The 20,272-nt window shown below is 25.7% G+C and overlaps 1 protein-coding gene across 1 annotated transcript in view; it reads left to right on the top strand.

Moving 5' to 3' along the window:
• LOC117173718 (bromodomain adjacent to zinc finger domain protein 1A) overlaps nt 1–20,272 on the top strand; it is a 65,573-nt gene that overhangs the window by 27,642 nt on the left and 17,659 nt on the right. Inside the window, exons 9-13 of the mRNA XM_033362359.1 lie at nt 2,969–3,444; nt 9,303–9,788; nt 15,568–15,864; nt 15,971–16,197; nt 20,004–20,179. Of these exons, the coding sequence (XP_033218250.1) occupies nt 2,969–3,444; nt 9,303–9,788; nt 15,568–15,864; nt 15,971–16,197; nt 20,004–20,179 (1,662 nt within the window). The remainder of the gene's footprint in view (nt 1–2,968; nt 3,445–9,302; nt 9,789–15,567; nt 15,865–15,970; nt 16,198–20,003; nt 20,180–20,272) is intronic.

Genomic DNA, 20,272 nt, shown 5'->3' with positions numbered 1-20,272 from the left:
CCTTTTTAAACTCGGAAACCCACTGCTTAATGGTTGAATACGATGGGGAGGATGTCCCCAGTGTTGAGTCCATCTCTTCTTTGATTTCCTTCGGCTTTAACCTTTTAGCACGATTTTCCAGCTTTTCCATTTTTAAGAAAAACACAGAGGCGTCTTGTTCAGTGTGCTCTGAAATCTAAACTAACATGGCGATCGGGCTGAAACTATAGCTACAAGCTATCTGAGGATGGTACTATAGAACGTCACCTCAAGGTAGGCCTAGTGGCGCCATCTCTTGGTCAGGCCGGAAACTTATCAATCCACCCTCGTATTTTGTTGAAAATTTATCTTTTTGAGTTGAAAAACCAATTATTTTCGTAACAAATTTAACCAGCTGATTGTAAATAACCTTTTTTTGTTGAAAATTCATATTTTGGGGTTTTCGGATGTAAATGCGACTCCCTGGTTGAAACCCTTTTTTTTCATGAAAATTAAGCTAGTTTGTCGAAAATTCTTTTTTTGTTTGTTAATGATACGTCCTTTTAGTAGAAAAACATTTTTTGGTTGGAAATTTAATTTTTTTGTTGAGAGTGCAACTATTTTGTTAGAAATTCATTTTTTTGTTGATGATTTATCATTTTAGTTGAAGAAGTTTCTTTTTTGTCAAAAATTATTTGTTATGTTGATGATTCATCCATTTAGTAGCAGTCTTTTTTTTTGAAAATTGAACTAATTTGTTGAAAATTTATTTTTATTTTTGATGATTCAGTCTTTTAGTAAAAAAAAAAACTTTTTTTAAATATTTCCTTTCACAGAAAAGTTAACTATTAGATGTTTTGTGGTAGAATATTAACCCACTCTCCTAAAAAAATTCACCTTTTTGGTAAAAAAAATCATTTCTTTATTAAAAATTTATCTATTTTGTTAAAAATCGTATTTTTATTTTAACGTTTGTTTTAACTGTAAATGTAGCTTCTATTTCTTTTGACAATTGATCTTTAATAGTGAAAAATTTATGTCTTGTTGAAAATTCGTCTTTTTTGTTCGAAAATTCAAGTATTTTTTATTGATTTGTTTTCAGGATCATTCGTCGTTTTAGTTACAAAAAACTTATTTTTTATGAAAAATTTAATTATTTCGTTTAACATTTTATTTCTTTGTTGACAAATAATTTCTCTGGCTAAAATAAGATTTATTTCCTTTGTTGAAAATATAACTATTATATTTAAAATACTTTTTTTATACAAAATTAATTGCTTCAATTGCTTGTTTAAAAATGATATATTTTGTTGAAAATTCGTATTTTTGGTAAAAAAATTCAACTTTTTAATCGCAAATTCAATTATTTGCATAAAATTTTGTTTGTTAATTATTTATCCTTTCGACTGAAAATCCTTTTTTGTCGTTGAAAATGTAACTATTACATTGAAAATTAATTTTTTACGTTCAAAAATAACTTTTATAACTGAAATTTAAGTTATTCAATTTTTTTTTAGAATATTAATCCTCTTTGGTAAAAAAATAATCCTTTTACTTTATTTTTGTTTCTTTGTTGAATAATAAACTATTTCGTTAAACATTCAATTTTTTGTTGTCGAAAAAGAATTTCTCTGACTAGAGGTTTCATGTTTTTTGGTAAAATATTAATTCTTTATGGTGAAAAATTCATCTTTTTGGTTGAAAATTAATTTTTGTTCAAAATTAAAATAAATTAATTAAATTTTGTTCAAAATTGATGTTTTGTAGTTAAAAATCCATCGTGCTTGTAGAATATTAATCCTCTTTGGTGAAAATTTAATCCTTCTAGTTGCATTTTTTTATTAGACTATTTCATTCAAAGTTCGATTTATTTTGATTAAAAAATATTTTTTTTACTGTCAGTTGAACTACTATTTCACGTTTTTTGGTAGAAGATTAATCATCTTTGGTGAAAAATTATACTATTTTGTTGAAAATCCTTTTGTTGTTTTTAAAATGTAATTATTTCAAATGAAAATATACTTATTCCATTTTTGTTCAAAATTGACCTTTTGTAGTTGAAAATTCGTATTTTTCGGTAGAAATTTAAGCTTCTTGATTGAAAATTCATCTTCTATTTGTTTGAAAATCCATTTTTTGAGGAAAATTTAACTGTTTTTTTTTTAATATCTTTTTATTTCATTGAAAAATTATGTATTTTATTATAAATTCAATTTTTTTGGTGTTTTTTTTTAAGTTAATCTTTTGTGGTTGAAAATTTGTCTTTTTGTTAATAGAAAATGAAGCTTCTTGATTGAAAATTTATATTCTTAATGGAACATTGAACTATTTAGTTGAAAATTAATTTTTAGATTGAAAATTTAATTGTTTCCTTAAAAATTATTAATTTTTTTTTTTTTAATTGAAAATTCATGTATTATCTTAAATATTCGGCCTTTTTGGTAGAAATTTCATCCTCTTGGTTACAAAATGTATCATTCTGGTTGAAAATACATTTATTTGGTTGAAAATTTAACTATTTTGTTGAAAAATGTTTTCTTTTGTGTGACAATTGACTTTTTTCAACTGAAAATATTACTTCCATTTTTTGTAACAAAAATTTATCTTTTTAATTAAAAATTCCACTATTTGTTTGAAAATTTTACTATTTGGATGAAAATTAATTTTTTCGAATTTAATTGAAAATTCAACTATTTGTGTGAAAATTGATGTATTTTGGTTGAAAAATCAACTCTGCTTAAAAGCGTATCTATTTTGTTGAAAACAAAAAGATTTAAAAATATTTTAATTAAAGCTTTCGAAAAGAGTTTAGAAAGCTTTTTGGAGACTTCTAAAGAATTCAAGGGAGTTTTACAGATTTCAAAAGATTCTACGAAGATTTCACAAAAATTTCAATAATTTCACCAAGGCTTTTACACCAGATTTCAAGAGTGATCAACTCCTTTAATTTGGTTGATTTACAATCATAAATGATAATTTCAACCAACATTAATTCAATCATCTTTTTAAGGAATTTTCGTGGAGAATGACGAGTGGTGGTCGGGAACTTGTGTCCCAGGTGGAACTCCTCTCATTCCGGAACTCCAAAATCGCGAGTCGACTTACGCCTACCTTCGTAGCAAGTTTGATGACGAGTTTAGCGACAAGGAAAACAGTTTCAACAAAAAGTCGAAAAAGTCCCCGAAGAAGGTGAGCTTTGCAGACAAAAATGGACTCAAGTCCCCGAAAAAGGAATTGAAAATGGATGCAAACGTTATGACGATGCTCATGGCCTGCACTGGGGACAAAGAATGTCAAATTCATTGCAAACGAGAGGGACCAAAGTGGAATTTCTATGGGAATCGGGAGGACATTGAGGCAATGATTAACGGGCTCTGCAAACGGGGAATTCGCGAGGGAGAACTGAGGAATAACCTTATTATGGAATCATCAAATCTCGTTGAAATTATTGAAGAGTGCCCCCGACACAAACTTAATCCGGACGTTGTAAGTACCAGTTTTATTTTTATATTATTTAAAATAATATCATAATCTCAGGGATCAAAGTCTTTTCCCTATTTAGCCTATTCTCGTAAAAAATGTCCCGATTCTCTTTAAATATACGATATTTGGAAATACAATTGTTTGTTTTATATCTACAAAATTATTCTAGAATTAGTCGCTTTTCATTTAATAAATTAATTCGTCGATTAATCACTATTCATTTCAGAACTATACCTATTTTTGAATTATCTTGAATTCTTTTAAATATTTCGGGGCGCTTATCAAGAGTCTGAGAAATTTAAAAAATAGATTTCAATAATTTGAAGGAATTTTTCAGATTTTAGGGTATTTTTTGAAACCCTTGAGGCATTTTCAGGAGTTTTTAATTTGAAGTATTTTAGGAAATTTTAAAAGATCCAAGGATTTTTAAAACATTTTTTTATTAATTTCATTAATTTGAAATGATTTTAAAGATTTCGAAATATTTTAAGATTATGGAACGATTTTACAGGACGTATGAGGGGTTTTAAAATGTTTCAAAAGATTTCACGTTATTTTATGAGATTTCCGAGGATTTCAATGATTTTAAGGTATTTTAAAACTCAATGTATTTTAATACATTTCCCATGATTACAGAAAATATCTTCATAGAATTTCGCGGGATTTTATAAATTATTAGTGGATTATAAAGAATTTATTCATGAGAAGTAAAGTATTTTGTAGGGTTCTAAAGATTTGAAGATTCATGAAAATATTTTTAACCTGCACGAATTTTTCTCGAAATTTTTCAATATCATTCCAAATTTAAGAAAATTACTTTATAATCTTCTAAATTCCTCCAGCAATTTTAAGAAAAATTGTTGAAAACTTGAAAACTTTCGAAATTCTTTTAAATTCTACTGAATATGCCTTGAATTTACCCGATTTTTGTTCGTTTTTAATTTGCAATCTTATCAAATTGAAACATTTTGCTTTAAAATTAAAGTTAATTTTTCAAAATAAAATATTATTTAAAACTTTCACACGAATATAAGAAAATTTTTTTTTTATTTTGTCAGACCTTCAACCTTCTAATTTCTAAAAATTATTCAACTTTTTCCTGCATTTCTTATTTATTTTACAAAATTAAAAAAATGCCTGAAAATCTTTCCGATTCTTTTTGGACTATTTTTTAAATCTTCTAAAATCTTTTTAAATAATTTCTTCAAATTAATTTTTCGAAATAAAAAATTATTTTAATTTTTCTCAGGAACCTGAAAAAATGTCTTTCATTTTCGTGAGACTTAACAAAATTCTGTAAAAAATCATTACAAGTTTTAATTTTTTTTATTCGTTTCAAAACTTTTGAATATCTCTTAAACTTACTCAAATTTTTTCTTAAATTTTGTAATATGGCAAAAATGCAATTCCAATGCATTTTAAAGAGATTTAAACAATTTAAAGAGATTTCAAAGGGCTTTAATAATTTTAATGGATTTCAAAGAAGTTTCCACAAAACATATGATGGATTTCGTAAAGGTTTCAAAGATTTAAAAAGGTTTTAAAAGATTTTCCAATTTTTTTCAATTCATTTGTAATTTGCCCTGAGTTCTTATTATATTATCCTAAATCCTTGTAAATTCTTATATTCACTCACCTCTATACAATTCAATCTATTTTTCCATATTTTTCACTTGTTTTTAATTCACTTGATTGGTTATTAATTTAAGCTTGGTTATTTAATGAATTTTATCCCATTCTTGTTTCCCTCAAATTTCTCTAAATTTACTCAAATTTTATTGTAATCAACGGAATTTTTCGATTAAAATTTTTTTTCCATCTTATTTGAATTCTTTTGAACTTAAATTAAATTTTTTGTAGTCATTAGTCACTTCTTGTGTTAGAAATTAGTAGGATTTCATATATTCGAAGAGGTTGGAATTGTTTTGAAATTTACCCAGAATTATTTTTTATTCTTTGGAATTCCCTTGAATTTTTAATTTAATTGAATCCCTCTCAATTCACTCAAATCTACTTAATTTAGTACATTTTTGTTCAATTTTTTATTATTTTAATTGTCTTAAATTTTTCTAAGGAAGTTTTTCATATTTTTAAATTTATTTGTTTTTTTAATTCATCTTGACTTTTTCTGAATTTCATCGAATTCTTTTCTTTTATGTTAAATTCCTCGAAATTTATTCCAGTTTTGCGGAAATCAATGGATTTATTTTTAAACATTTTTCCACTTCATTTAAATTCTTTTAAATGTAACTTGAATTGTTCTGAAATCTTCTGAATTTATCTGGAATTTGTTACCCTTTGAGCGCGATAAAGTACCCTATGAGCGTGACAAAAATGTCCCTTTGGTCCCTATATTTTACTTGTAAATGTCAGGGAATTTTATAGAGAGCTTGGTTAATTTTTTTAATTGCATTATTAAATTAAATAAAAATGATTCTTCATTTGTAAAAGTAGCTTTTTATTACTGTATTGAACTATTTTGTTAAAAATTCTTTTTTTTTTGTTTTGTTTGAAATCAATTTTTCTTAACTGTAAACTGAAATATTCTGTTTTTGTTGTTAAAGAACCATAATTTAATGTAAAAATTCATCTCATTGGTTGTAAACCGTTGGTTGAGCTTTTTTGTTGAAAATTAATTTTTCTTTGTTTGAAAATTAACTATTTCACTGAAAATTTAATTTAATTTGCTTATTTGTTTGTTTTTATGTTGTTGAAAAGTAATTTTTGTTTACATAAAATATAACCATTCCATACTAGGTTGAAAAATTATTTTTTACGGTCGAAAATTTTGACTTTCTTGGTGCAAAATTAATCTTCTGGTTTGAAAATTAATATTCTGGTTGAAAAATTAATGACTGCAGTTAAATACCCATTATTTTAGATGAAAAATCGTGCTTTTGGTTTTAAATTCAACTGTTAATTGAAAATTTATCTTTTAAGTGTAAAAAATGGTCACATTGGTTGAAAATGAATTTTTTAATTGAACACTTAACTATTCAATTGTTCTTTGACAATTGATCTTTTTATTTTAAAATTCATGTATTTTCTATAAAATTTGTCTCCTTTGGTAAAAATTAATCTTTCATTTCATTTTCGGTTGAAACTTGATCTGTTTTAGTTAAAATTCAACTATTAAGTTGAAGATTGGTCTTTTGTATTTGATAATAAAAATATTTCATTATAAATTCACGTATTTTGTTGAAAAATCGCCTTTCTGGTAGAAAAATAATCTTTTTTGTTGAAAATTGGTCTTTTTTAGTTCTTTCTGGCATAAAATAAAACTACTTAGTTAAAAGTTAAATTAAATTTGTTTTAAAAATTAATCTTTTTTTCTTTGGCGGAAAAATAATTTCTTTATCTGAAAATTTAACTATTCGATTTTTGGTTGAAAAGCGATCTTTTTTAGTTCAAAATTCAGATATATATTTGAAAACTGATCTTTTTCAGTTTGAAAATTTGACTGATTGAGAATTAGTGTTTTTTTAAATCTCCTTTTTGGTAAAAAAGTAATGTTTTTTGTTAACAAGTCAACTATGTGGTTAAGAGTTTATTCTATCTTTTTGAAAAATTCAAATTTCTACTTAAAAACTTAGGAATTTGAAGCGGTTTAAATTGCAAATGATGTTAATTTTAAATACAAAAACAGTGTAGTGTAATAAAAACATTGAATTTTCGACAAATTATTTAAATCCTCAACTAAAATAGATGAATTTTAAACCGTACATTTTTTGATTGAAAATTGAACTATTTTGTTCAAAAATACTTTTTTTTAGTTGAAAATTTGTTCTACAAACTTAGAATGTAACTATTCTATTTCTACTTGTAAATTCATTTATTTGATTGAAATTTAATCTTTTCGGGTTGAAAGTACAATTATTTAGGTAGAAAATTCATTTTCCTGGATTTAAAATTCAACTTTTTTTTACAAGTTCACATTTTCGGGCTGAGAAATTAACTGTTTAGGAAGAAATTCGCCTTTTTTACATAAAAATTCAACAGCTTGGATTTTTTTCGTTGAAAAAGTAAAAAAGTAGTATTTTTTTTTGCTTAATTCAACTGTTTTTGGTTGAAAATTAACCTATTTTTTTGCTGGAAATATCCAATATTTAACGATTTTGTTGAAAAATTGTTTTGAAATTTTGAATTTGGAATCATTCTTGATTAGAAGGACGTTTTAAAACACATAGAAATTGTTTATTGAATCTATAGAATTCCTGAAAATAAAATCAAGAATACAACGGCCAAATTTCGACAAGCAGCATATAATGCTTCTATTGCAATTCCAAAAAAATTTCCCCTTAACAAAAATTTTGATCTCTGGACAAAAATAACAAAAAAGGAAAGAAAAATGAGAAGGCAACCAACCAAATCCCGTCCCTTCTCTTTTTTTATTTCTTTCGTCATTTTTATTTTTATCACTATCAAATTACAATAAAAGAACTTTTCTAAATAATATTACTTATAAATGTTCTTTTATTGTGATTTGATAATAATAATAATAATAATAAAAATGACGAAGGAAATAAAAAAAGAGAAGGAACGGGATTTGGTTGGTTGCCTTCTCATTTTTCTTTCCTCTTTTTTTATTTTTGCCCAGAGATCGAAATTTTCTATACATCAACTTGATTATTGGACGTTAAATAGGATTTTACATTTCATCGTAATATATTTTAAATTTTAGTTGTTTATTTAATAAAAACCTCATTTTTTCTTGGACTTTTGTTATATCGCCGTGAACGGTTTTTAATCTTTCCCCTTTTTTTCGTGAAATAATTACCCTCTTTCTTGATGAAAAGAATTCTTGAAAATAAAATCAAGAATCTGACGACCAAATTTGGACAACCACCACAAAATGTTCCCATTGGAATCTGAAAAAAAGGAATACTTCTCTTCCCTCCTTTCCCTCTAAAAAAGAAAAAAAGAAAAAGAAATTATTCATCTTTACTTTGGACTAATATAAAAAGGAGGAAAGAAAAATGAGAAGGCAACCAACCTAATCCCCTTCAGTCTTTTTTTTATTTCTTTCGTCCTCTTTATTCCCAGCATTATTAAACCCCAATAAAAAACATTAAAAATATATATATATAATAATCACCAACGTTTCGGCACTCATACAGCACCCTTATCAAGGCAAAAAATATATAATATAAAATAAAATAAAAATAAATTCAAATGAAAAAGTATAAATAAACAAAAAATAAATCAAATCAAAATAAAATTTGTTGCCGGGAGGAACAGCACACTTGCCACGATGCTATCTCACAGACAACTGAGAATCAAGTTGAATCAAGAATCATTTGATTTTTTATTTCATTTTATATTATATATTTTTTTGCCTTGATAAGGGTGCTGAATGAGTGTCGAAACGTTGGTGATTATTATATATATATTTTTAAATGTTTTTTTATTGGGATTTGATAATGGTGGGAATAAAGAGGACGAAAGAAATAAAAAAGAGACGGAAGGGGATTTGTTTGGTTGCCTTCTCATTTTTCTTTCTTCCCTTTTATTTTTAAGTAAAGTAAGTAAATTTTAAAGTAAAGATGAATAATTTTCCTTTCTTTTTTCTTTTTTAGAGAGAAAGGAGGGGAGAGAAGTGTTCCTTTTTTCAGATTCCAATGGGAACCTTTTGTGGTGGTTGTCCAAATTTGGTTGTTAGATTCTTGATTTTATTTTCAGGAATTCTTTTCATCAATTTTGATTATTGGACGTTAAAAAAGGATTTTACATTTGATTGTTTTCCTAGTTAAATATCCTAAATTTGTACCCTCTTTCTATTTTTTTTGAGCTTCTTTTGCACTCGGCTCCCTGTAATGTGTCGATGACTATTTTGATTAATCGAAATTTCCTATTCCTCTCAGTATACGGAGCCAATAAAGGAATCGGCGAATAAAGGATCGAAGAAACCAAAGCACGATAAGGAGGGAACGAATCTGAACTTCCCAACGGACATGGCGATCGATTCAGTGATGGAATTGACATTCCGCGATTATGTCCTTGATTTGGAGGAGAAAATTAAGCTTGGATGTCTGGGCTCGTTGAAGGTGATTGACAGGGACTCCTGGAGGAAAGCAATACAGGATGGTCAGTACGAGAAACAGTGTGATCGGCTTGTTTATGGAATGAACGAAGTGGAGGTGGATGTTATTGTTAATTCTACTTTGGACAAGATTAAAAACGAGTCGAGGAACAGCCGACCGAATACTCCGGATTCCGAAGTCGGCAGTGTTGGTACGAAGAGCTACAGGGATCCTGGAAAATATCTCGGTCCATCTGGCGATGACGAAATGAGTCCAGATGCAAAGCAGCAGATGTCCATCAGACAAATGGCATGTGCCATTTTGCAGGTGAGGGTTTTATTTTGTTTTAGTGTCAGGGTGTATGATAAGTTACTTGAGATATCGGCCATAAAATACTTTACGACTTCTGGGAGGGATAATTTTGTTGAAAAATGGTTGAAAATTCAACTTTGTGGTTAAGAATTCTTGAATTTTATTAAAAACTTCGTCCTTTTTTTGTAGTAGATTAATTTTTTTGTTTAAAAATTCAACTTTTTGGTTGAGAATTCTTTAATTTTCTTAAAAATTCGTTTTTTTTTAGTTGAAAATCCAACTTTCTAATTGAGAACTCTTGAATTTGATTAAAAATTAGTCTTTCTTTTTTTTTAGTGAATTAATCTTGTTTAAAAATTCATTTGTTTTAGTTGAAAATCCAACTTTCTAATTGAGAACTCTTGAATTTGATTAAAAATTAGTCTTTCTTTTTTTTTTAGTGAATTAATCTTGTTTAAAAATTCATTTGTTTTAGTTGAAAATTCAACTTTCTGATTGAGAACTCTTCAATTTTATCAAAAATTCGTCTTTTTTGTAGTTAATTAATCTTCTTTAAAAATTCATTTGTTTTAGTTGAAAGTCCAACTTTCTGATTGAGAACTCTTGAATTTTATCAAAAATTCGTCTTTTCTTAAGTGAATTAATCTTGTTTAAAAATTAATTCGTTTTAGTTGAAACTTCAACTTTTTGGTTGAGAACTCTTCAATTTTTATACAAATTTGCCTGTTTTGGTCGAAAATTAATCTTTTTGTTTAAAAATGGTTGAAAATCGAACTTTGTGGTTGAGAATTCTTAAATATTATTTAAAAATTCGTCTTTGTTTTGTTGTAAATTAATTTTTTTTAGAAATTCTTTTTTAGTTACAAATTTTAACTTTTTGGTTAAGAACTCTTTAATTTTATTAAAATATCGTCTTTTTTTAGTAAATTAATCTTCTTGTTTAAAAATTCATTTGTTTCAGTTGAAACTTCAACTTTTGGTTGAGAATTCTTGAATTTTTGTAAAAATTCGTCTATTTCGGTGGTAAATTAATCTTTTTGTTTAAAAATTCTTCTTTTTTAGTTCAACCATCAACTTTTTGGTTGACAATTCTTGAATTTGGTTAAAAATTCTTTTTTTTTCTGTAGAAAATTATTCTTTTTGTTTAAAATATAATCATTTTGGTTGAGAATTTTTAAATTTTATTAAAACTTCGTCTTTTTTGGTAACAAGTTAATCTTTTAGTTTAAAAATTCTTCTTTTTTAATTGAAAATTCAACAGTTTTTTTGAGAATCTTTCCATTAAAAAAAATTAGTTTTTTTGGTATTGAATTAATCTTTTTGTTTAAAAATTATTTTATTTCTTATTTAAAAATTTAACAGTTTTGTTGGGAATTCTTGAATTTGGTTAAAAGCTCGTTTTTTGTTGTAGAAAATTAATCTTTTTTTTTTAAATATAATCTTTTTGGTTACGAATTTAACAACTAGGTTTTAAAGTTGATGAACTGCTTTCTCAACAATGAAAAAAATTTCTTTCTTTCTTAAAAGTTCAACTTTTTGGCTGAGAATTCTTGAATTTTATTAAAACTTCGCCTTTTATGGTAATAAATTAATCTTTTAGTTAAAAAATTCTTTCTTTCTTAAAAATTCAACAGTTTGTTTGAGAATTCTTGAATTTTGTTAAAAATTCGTCTTTTTTGGTAGTAAATTAATCTTTTTGTTTAAAAATTTATCTTTTTTTAGTCGAAACTTCCAATTTTTGGGTGAGAACTCTTAAATTTGATTAAAAATTCGTCTTACTTAGTAATAAATTAATGTTTTTACTGAGAATTTCTTCTTTTTTAGAGTTGAAAATTCAACTTTTTGGTTGAAAATTTAACAACTAGGTCTTAAAATTGAACTACTTTCGTAAAAATGCATTTTGTGGCTACCTGTTGAAAATTTTCCTATCCGATTTTGTGTCGAAAATGATTATTTTTTTTTAGTAAAAATTCAACTTTTTCTTCAAATAAAACTATTTTGTTAACATGTTTTTAAATTAATCTAGTTTAGTTGAATATTCAACTTTTGAGTTTGAGAATTCTTGTATTTTGTTGAAAATTCGTCTTTTTTGGTATGAGATTAACTTTTGTTAAGTAAAAATTTCATGTTATAACTATTTCGTAAAAAACAATGCCCGGATTAACTGTTATATAAATTCCAATTAGGCAATTAGAAAGAGAGTGGGGGGGGGTCAAAAATTGCTCAAAATTGATAACGTAGCTTATGGATGATCTTAAATAAATTTTATTTTTATGAAAATTTAACTATTTGATAGGTAACTTGTTGGTTTGCTTGAAAATTGATGTATTTTATTGAAAGTTCGTCTTTTTGGTAAAACATTAATCATCTTGATCAAAAATTCATCTTTTTGGTTAAGAATGAAACTATTTTGTTGGCGATTTATTTTTTATAATTGAAAATTTAAGTACCGGTTTAAAAGTTTAGCTACTTCGTTAAAAATTAGTTTTTTCGAAGACTTACCTCTAGTTGAAAATTCAACTTTTTAGTATAAAAGTCCATTTTTTCAGTTATTTATTAATTTTTTAAATTAATAATTTAACTATTTCATTTTGGTTGAAAAATTATCCTTTACTAGTTAAAAATTCAACTAATTGGTTTGGAAATTCGTGTATTTTGTTTAAAGCTTGCCTTTTTGGATAGAATAAGAATCCCCTTTGTTGAAAATTAATTTTCTACCATTTTCGTCTTTTTTGGGAGTAATTATTGTTTTTGGTTAAAAATTCATCTTTTTAGTTAAAAATTCATCTATTACAGTTAAAGATTCATACTTTTAGTTAAAAATTCAATAGTTGGGTAAAAAAAAATAATGGTTTTAAACTGAAAATGTAACTATTCCATTTTTGATTGAAAATTGATCCTTTTTATTTCAAAGTCCAACTATTTGGCTGGAAATTCCTTTTTTTCATCTGTTTTGTTCAGAAATGATCTTTCTTGGTAGAAAATTAATCTTGTATGAAAATTCAAATATTCCTATTAAATGTTTATAATTGTATTTGTAAATTTATCTTGTTGGTTGAAAATTTAACTATTACAGTTAAAGATTTATCATTTTAGTTGAAGATTTATCAATTTGATTACAAATTTAACTATTTTTTTTGAAAATTCAAGTATTTTTTTGAAGAATTGTTTTTTTTTGTAGAAAATTAATCTTCTTGTTTGTGATTTCATCGTTTTACTTTAAAATTCATTATTACAGTTAAAGTTTCATCATTTTAGTTGAAAATTGAAATTTTTGTTGAAAATAAAAATACTTGGTTGTAAGTGAAACTCTGTTGTTAAAATTCATGACTTCTTGATATTTGTTTGCGTGATAAATTAATTGTTTTAACTGAAAAATTTAATTATTCTATTTTTAGTTATAAATTGATCTTTTTTTGTTGATAATGAACTTTTTGGTACTTTCGAGATAAATTCAAGAAATACATTTTTGTGCTCCTTGTATTATTTAATTATTTAATTAATCTATAACGCTAATATATTAAATAATATCTTTTAATACAATTTGTTACAGCTTTCTAAATTTAGGCATATTAATTAAATCCCCAAAAACTGAAAATAAAAAATTATTTATAATAAACCCGCGCGATACTGTATACATATTCGGAGTTGATTCTTTTAAAAAATGCGAAATTTTTTAATGGCTCCGCACCATGAAAAATTAGACTTGGAAAAAACCTGGAATTGTCTGGGAATTTTTTCCCGCGATTTAAGTAGGCACCCTGTCTCGAGAAAACCCCGAAATTGCAGGGTGTGTAGTGACCTTGAAAACTTGGAAATCTCCTTGATTTTTTTTTTAAACCTTGAAAACCTGGATATACAACGGATTTTTCGAGGGGTTGAACACTGGGTTTTTGAGTGTACGACAGATTTCTAAAGGTTACACAATGTTTCTAAAGATTCAAAATATTTCAAACATTTCAAACTATTTTAAGTATCTTTAACATTTCATAAAGATTTCACGGATGTTAATGATTTAAAAAAGGCGAGCACGCCAGATTTCAATAAAGATTTCACAGCAATTTCACAAACATTTTAAAACTCTAAAGATTTAAAGGATTTCAAAGATTTGAAAAAGGGTACAGTACTACATATTTCAAAGATTTAAAAAAAATTGAAACGATTTCCAGAGGTTTTAAAACGTTTTAGAAGATTTAAAAATATTTCAAATAATTCAATGACTTCAACGAATAGAAAAAATTTTCTAAACAAAGATTCAGGAAAGATTTTATAAACATGTCAAAATATTTGACAAAGATTTCAAGGATTTCAAACATTCAAAAAAGGCGCTTACACTAGATTAAAAAGTATTCACAAAAATTCCCCAAAAGTTTCGAACATTTCATAAAGATTTGGAACATTTCACAAAGATTTTTAAACTTACAAAAGAGTTTAAAGATTTTAAAAAGGGTATATTAAACCACATTTCTAAGATTTCAAAACATTTCAAAATTTTGTAGGAGATATCAAAATAATTCACTAAGATTTGGAATAATTAAAATAATTCCAACGAATCCACAAAGAATTTTAAAGACTTCGAGCACTGCACAAAGATTTTAAAACTTTCAAAAGATTTTAAAGATTTCAAAACATTAAAAATATTTTAAATAACTTCAACATTTTTTAGGAGATGTCAAAAAATTTCACAGAAGTTTAAAAGATTTCATAAAACATTCATAAAGATTTCAAAACAATGCGAGAATTTCAAAGATTCAAAGAAGGGTATAGTATACCAGATTTAAAAGATTTCAAGCCATTTCAAAGATCTTAAACGATTTAAAAATGTTTGACGAGATTTCAATCGATTACAAAAGATTTCTTAAATATTTTAAAGAATTCTTAAGTATTTCAAAACATTTCAAGAATTTCAAAGATTTCAAAACATTTAATAGATTTTTAATCATTTTAAAAGGTTTCAACAAATTTAAGAAGATTTTAATAATTTCAAAAGAACAGAAAAGATTTCACGATCAAAGATTAAAGAAACATTTCAAATATATTTAAAAGATTTTATAAAGATTTAAAAAGATTTAACAATGATTTCAAATATTCCAGTGATTTCAAACGAATACAAAAGACTTAGAGAAGATTTAAAGATTTAAAAAGATTTCAAGAATTTCAAAAAATTTCAAAGATTTTATGCGATTTCAAAAAGTTTCAAACCATTTGAGAAGATTTCAAAAGACTTCAGTGATTTTAAATAAACATAAAAGATTTCGCAAACAAAGATCAAAGAAAGAGTTCACAAAGATTTCAAGAATTTTCAAGATTTTACAAAAGCTTGAAAAAATGCCAAAAGATTTCTTAACGGTTTCATCGAAATTTTAAGCTTTCACCAAGGTTTTTAATGCTTCACAAAGATTTCAAAAGAATTCACAAAGTTTTCAATGATTTCAAAGACATTACAAAGATTTAAAAATATTCCTGAAGATTTCACAAAGACGACTCATGTTTACAAAAAATTAAGAATTTTTTGTTTATTTACGATTCGGCTTTCTTTACAAATTTTTGGCCAATAAAAAATGAAATGGCTCATTTTTTATTGTATGAAAAACGTTTATTTCATTATTTGATGTAAAAAAAGGGGCGCGGAAAGTTTTTGATTTCTTGACCTGGAAAAGATCTTGAATTTTTTTTACTAAGAATCGCTAGACACCCTGAATTGTCAAGAAATTTTTCTCCACGTTTCGAGTAGACATCCTGATTGTATTTAATCTCGTTCTGTTTAATAAATTGAAAATGTTTGATGAAACAGGTGTACCACGCTATAGAACCAAAGTACCTGAAAAAACCTCTGGGAGTTGACGAGAAAGATAAGAAGTGGTCGAGCGAGGAGGCTCGAGACCGATGGGAACAGTCTCTGATGGCCTCGACAAGTTGGTCCCAACTTTTCCTTCATCTAAGTACGCTCGACAACAGCATCGCCTGGGGAAGAAGTGCATTGAATGCTCAGTGTCGAATTTGTCGAAGACGCAGGGACGCCGAAAATATGTTGCTTTGCGACGGATGCAATAAGGGACATCATCTCTACTGTTTGAAGCCTAAACTAAACGTTAGTATGACATGAAAAATACGAGAAAAGGAAAACGCCTCTTTTTTTTAATTTGATTCTAATACAATTATTAAATTTAACAAAAATTGCAATGAATTATTTGCAGGCAATTCCTGAGGGCGATTGGTTCTGCTCGACTTGTAAACCACGAGAAGTAAAGCCAAAAGAAAAGGCCAAGAAGAGAAGAAAGTTTGAGGACGAGCTTGATGATGACGCAGTGCTGACCAAAGAAACGCGCCAGAATCGAGCGAAGAGAGTCCCTGGAAGCGAGGATGAAAATGGAGAAGAAGAGACGAATGAGGAAAATGATGAGGAGGAGACTGACGATGAATCGTACGTTTTTGAAAATAAATATTTTATTATTAGACAAAAAAAACTCGTTAAGAGCGCGATCATTTTGTTTGGTCTCATGCAATTTTTAAATTACAATATAAAATTGATAGTAGTGTCATATTTTTGTGTTTTATAGTATCTATTATCTAAATTAATATAAATGAAAGGCAATGAGGGATACTTTTTTTATAAATGATGAAAATTGATTTCGATATTTTTAGTAAAAATATTAATTTTCGATGAAAAACACTAAAATAATATTTTGTTTTAATGGTGCGTTTTATTTGGAAACTATAATACTTTTTTGTTTGTTTAAAATCACCGATTTTTTATGCAAAGTTTAACATAACTTACAATTTTTCGAAAATAGTGAAATATCGATTTCCGATATAAAACGCCAACATAAATTTAATTTGTAAAAAAACGACGATTCCACTCTGAAATCTAATGATTTTTTAAAATTAAAAATTAAAATTTTTGACGAAAAACATTAACGGTGTATAACAAAAAATTATTCATAATTGTAAAGCTTCTTTGTAAAATAATTATTTTTGTTTAAAATAATCGATTTTCGGTGAAACGTGTTAAATTAGCCTGAAATTGTTTTTAAAATGTTGAATCTTAGGAAATTTAAAGAACTCTAAAAAAATTTAAGGAATTTCAAAGATTACAAATATTTTAGGGTATTTTTAAAGATTTCAGGAAATTTTCAAGAGCTCTGCGAAATTTCCAAGGATTTAAGATAGTTCAGGATAATTTTAAAGATTCTAAAAAATCTTCAATAGATTTAAATAATTTCAAAGAATTTAAATGATGTTTAGGATATTTTGAAAGATTCCAAGGAGTTTTCAAGAATTCCAAAAAATTTCAAGGGATAAGGATTTTAAATACATTAGGTTATTTTTAAAGATTTAAAGAAATTTTTAATTGATTTAAATAATTTTATAGAATTTGATCGAATCAAGGGAGTTTTTAAATATTCCAAGGAATTTTCAAGAGGTTTGCGAAATGTAGAGGGATTTAAAAGGATTCAAAACATTGCACGGTATTTTTCAAGATTCCTAGGAATTTCCCAGAACTCTACAAAATTTCAAGGGATATCAAAGGGCTTAAAATATTGTAGAGGAATTTTTTAAATTCTAAGACATTTTCAATAAATTCCAAATCAATTTTTTGATGTTATTTCAAAAAAATTTTAAAGGATTTGAAATATTTTTGGATATTTTTAAAGATTCTAAGGAACTTTTTTGATGGATTCCTAAGGATTTGAAAGGATATTATACATATTAGGGTATTTTTAAATACTCCTAAGCATTTTCATGACATATAACAAATTTCAAAAGATTTCAAAGTATTCGAAACATTTTAGAATATTGCTAAAGATTTCAAGAAATTTTCTGTTTTTCAATGCTGCTATTATTTAGCTTACAATGCGTAATTCAAAATTTTGTTACTTTAAAATGTTCCATTTGAAATTTCTATTTCTAAGCTTACATTTTTAATTTGAAGAATTTTTAAATTCTTTCCTAAAGACTTGAATAAATAAAAAATAAAAACCTTTGGATGTTAAAATTTGGGATAAAAAAAATATTTATTTAATAAATAAATACATTTTTTCCAAATTTATCTGTACTTTAAGTAATAAAAAATGAACAAAAACGATTTAGCAAAACGGTTTTAAACCAGTTCAAAATTTAAGAATTTTCAGATTTTAACGTTAAAACTTAAACAGTTTCAATTTGAAAGTCTTATTCATTAAACAAATGTGAATTCTTAATTAAAGGATTTTATTAAATTTAAAATATGGGTTAAGTCTAAAATATTCCATTTTTAACCCATTCAATTAAAAATTTTTAATTAAAAAAAAAGATTAATTATTGAATATTTAGCAATATTTGAAATTTTATTTAAGACAAGTAAATTGAATCGAAATATTTAAAAGTAAAGAATCTTTAATGGAATTGCTTGATATAGAAAATCTGAAATCGTTAAAATTTCGAAAAATGCTAAATGCAAATCTTACAAAGTTTTCATAAAACCTACTAGAATCTTTTTTGAAAATTGTGTTTAAATTTTTAAAAAACTTTTTAAATATTCTCTTAAAATAATTTTTCAAAATGAAAAGTTATTTTTAAATTTTTTAGGAATCTTAACAAAAGGTTTTTATTATTTTGAAGTATTTCACAATTCTTGAAAATAATCTAATTTTGTTGTTTAAAATCTGCGAAAATCTATATTTTGTTTTATATTAGGCTATCATTTCAAGTTCTATATAAAGTTTGAATCTTTTCAAAACTTCTACATATCTCTTAAAATTACTCAAAATTCACCTAAAAATAATAAATATTCAATTTTTATTTATACTTACATCCAAATTGCAAAGAAATTTTCTAAAATTCGCAATTTAAGAAGTTTTCAGTTAAAATTTTGTCAATTTTTCAATATTTGATGTTTCTAGCTTAAATTCCTGAAAAATATATAATTTTGAAAATTTTAAAGTTGATTGATTGATTTTTTAATTTACAGCATTGAAAATGATAACGTGGATTTATATTTTTTTATATTGAAAAATGTTAGTACCTTCAATTTTATACGCGTTTAAATAATTATTTTAAGACAATATTTAAAAAGATTTTAAAAGTTTTCCAAAATTCTCAAATGAGAATCTGGACAATTTTAAAGAATTTTTTTTTTTAATTTCCAAGATTTTCTAAAAATTGTAGGTAAAATTCGATAAATATCTTTTAAAATGAATCGAATTTTTCCTGCCATTTGTAGAAATTCTTGAACATTTTAAAAGATTTCTTTAAAATCTTCCAGACTTTTTTGACAATTTTTTAAATATTCCCTGAAAATAATTTTTCAACTTGAAAAGTCATTTTCAATTTACTTAGAAATCTTAAGAACATTTTTTTATTATTTCGAAGCCTTTCACAATTCTTGAAAAACATCTACATTTTTTATTTGAATTTTGCACAAATCTTAAAATTACTTAAAATTTTTCTACAAATAGCAAGCAGGATTTTCTAAACATTGCAGGGAAGTTCGATTCAATTTAAAAGATATTTAAAAGTTCTCAAATAATTGCAAAAACAATTTTAAAATTGAAAAAATTAAAAACATATTCTGGATTTCTCAAGATTTTAAAATACAATTTTGAAGGTTTTCACGGATGTTTAAACTATTTCAAATTAAAATAATTTCACATCTAATTTAAGAATTGTTCAGTGCAAAAAAAAATTATTTTTTCAATTTTTAGTGTTTCTATCTTGAAATTGCGTAAAATAATATAATTTTAAAAGTTTTGAGGTTTATTGATTGATTATTTAATTTATAACAGTGAAAATGATAACGTGGATTTAAATTTTTTGTACTGAATTTAAATATTGTTTATCTGTATTTCATTTAAAATTGCCGAATTAAAAAGTGTTGATACCTAACTTCCATTTTACGCGTGTAAATTATTAAGCATTTGAATATTAACCTTTTTTAATTTAAAAACTTTTAAACTTCAATTTTAAATAATTAAAAATTCAAGAGTTCCATCTGGAGTGCTTTCATTTGTCGTTTATTTATTATTTTGTTCAAATTAAAATCTTTCCAGCTTCGTTAAAGTTATAATTTTTTAATTTTATTAACCGTAAAGTATATTAACGAACCGGGAAATTGCCCAGAATTTTTTGCTTCGATTAAAACGGCCATCCTAAGAGAAGAAACCTCTTTTTTTTCAATTTGCCTCGGGAAATATTTTGCAAGTTGGAACATTTTTAGTTTATTTCATTGGCTGTTTACTCTGTTATTCGCAGTGAGAAAAATCAAATATGCCAGGGATGTTCACTCAGTGGCAAGTTGATCACATGCGAGACCTGCAGGCTAAGCATGCACTGGAAATGTTTCGATCCACCGCCTCCGAGGTGTCCCCGCGGAAAATTCTGGTGTTGTTCTTGCAAAACAAAGAAATACAACGTCACTTTGAAACTCGGTAAGTCCTCTCAAAATCCTAATTTTAAAATCAGAGCACTCCCCTTACTCTCGTTCTCGTTCCTCTTTTCAATTTACGATTTGCCCCCCCCCC

The sequence above is a fragment of the Belonocnema kinseyi genome, chromosome 5, assembly GCF_010883055.1.
Source record: "Belonocnema kinseyi isolate 2016_QV_RU_SX_M_011 chromosome 5, B_treatae_v1, whole genome shotgun sequence".
In the NCBI taxonomy this organism is placed as follows: domain Eukaryota; kingdom Metazoa; phylum Arthropoda; class Insecta; order Hymenoptera; family Cynipidae; genus Belonocnema; species Belonocnema kinseyi.
Note: the sequence above shows the minus strand (reverse complement) of the source record. Positions and strands in the feature narration are given on the sequence as shown.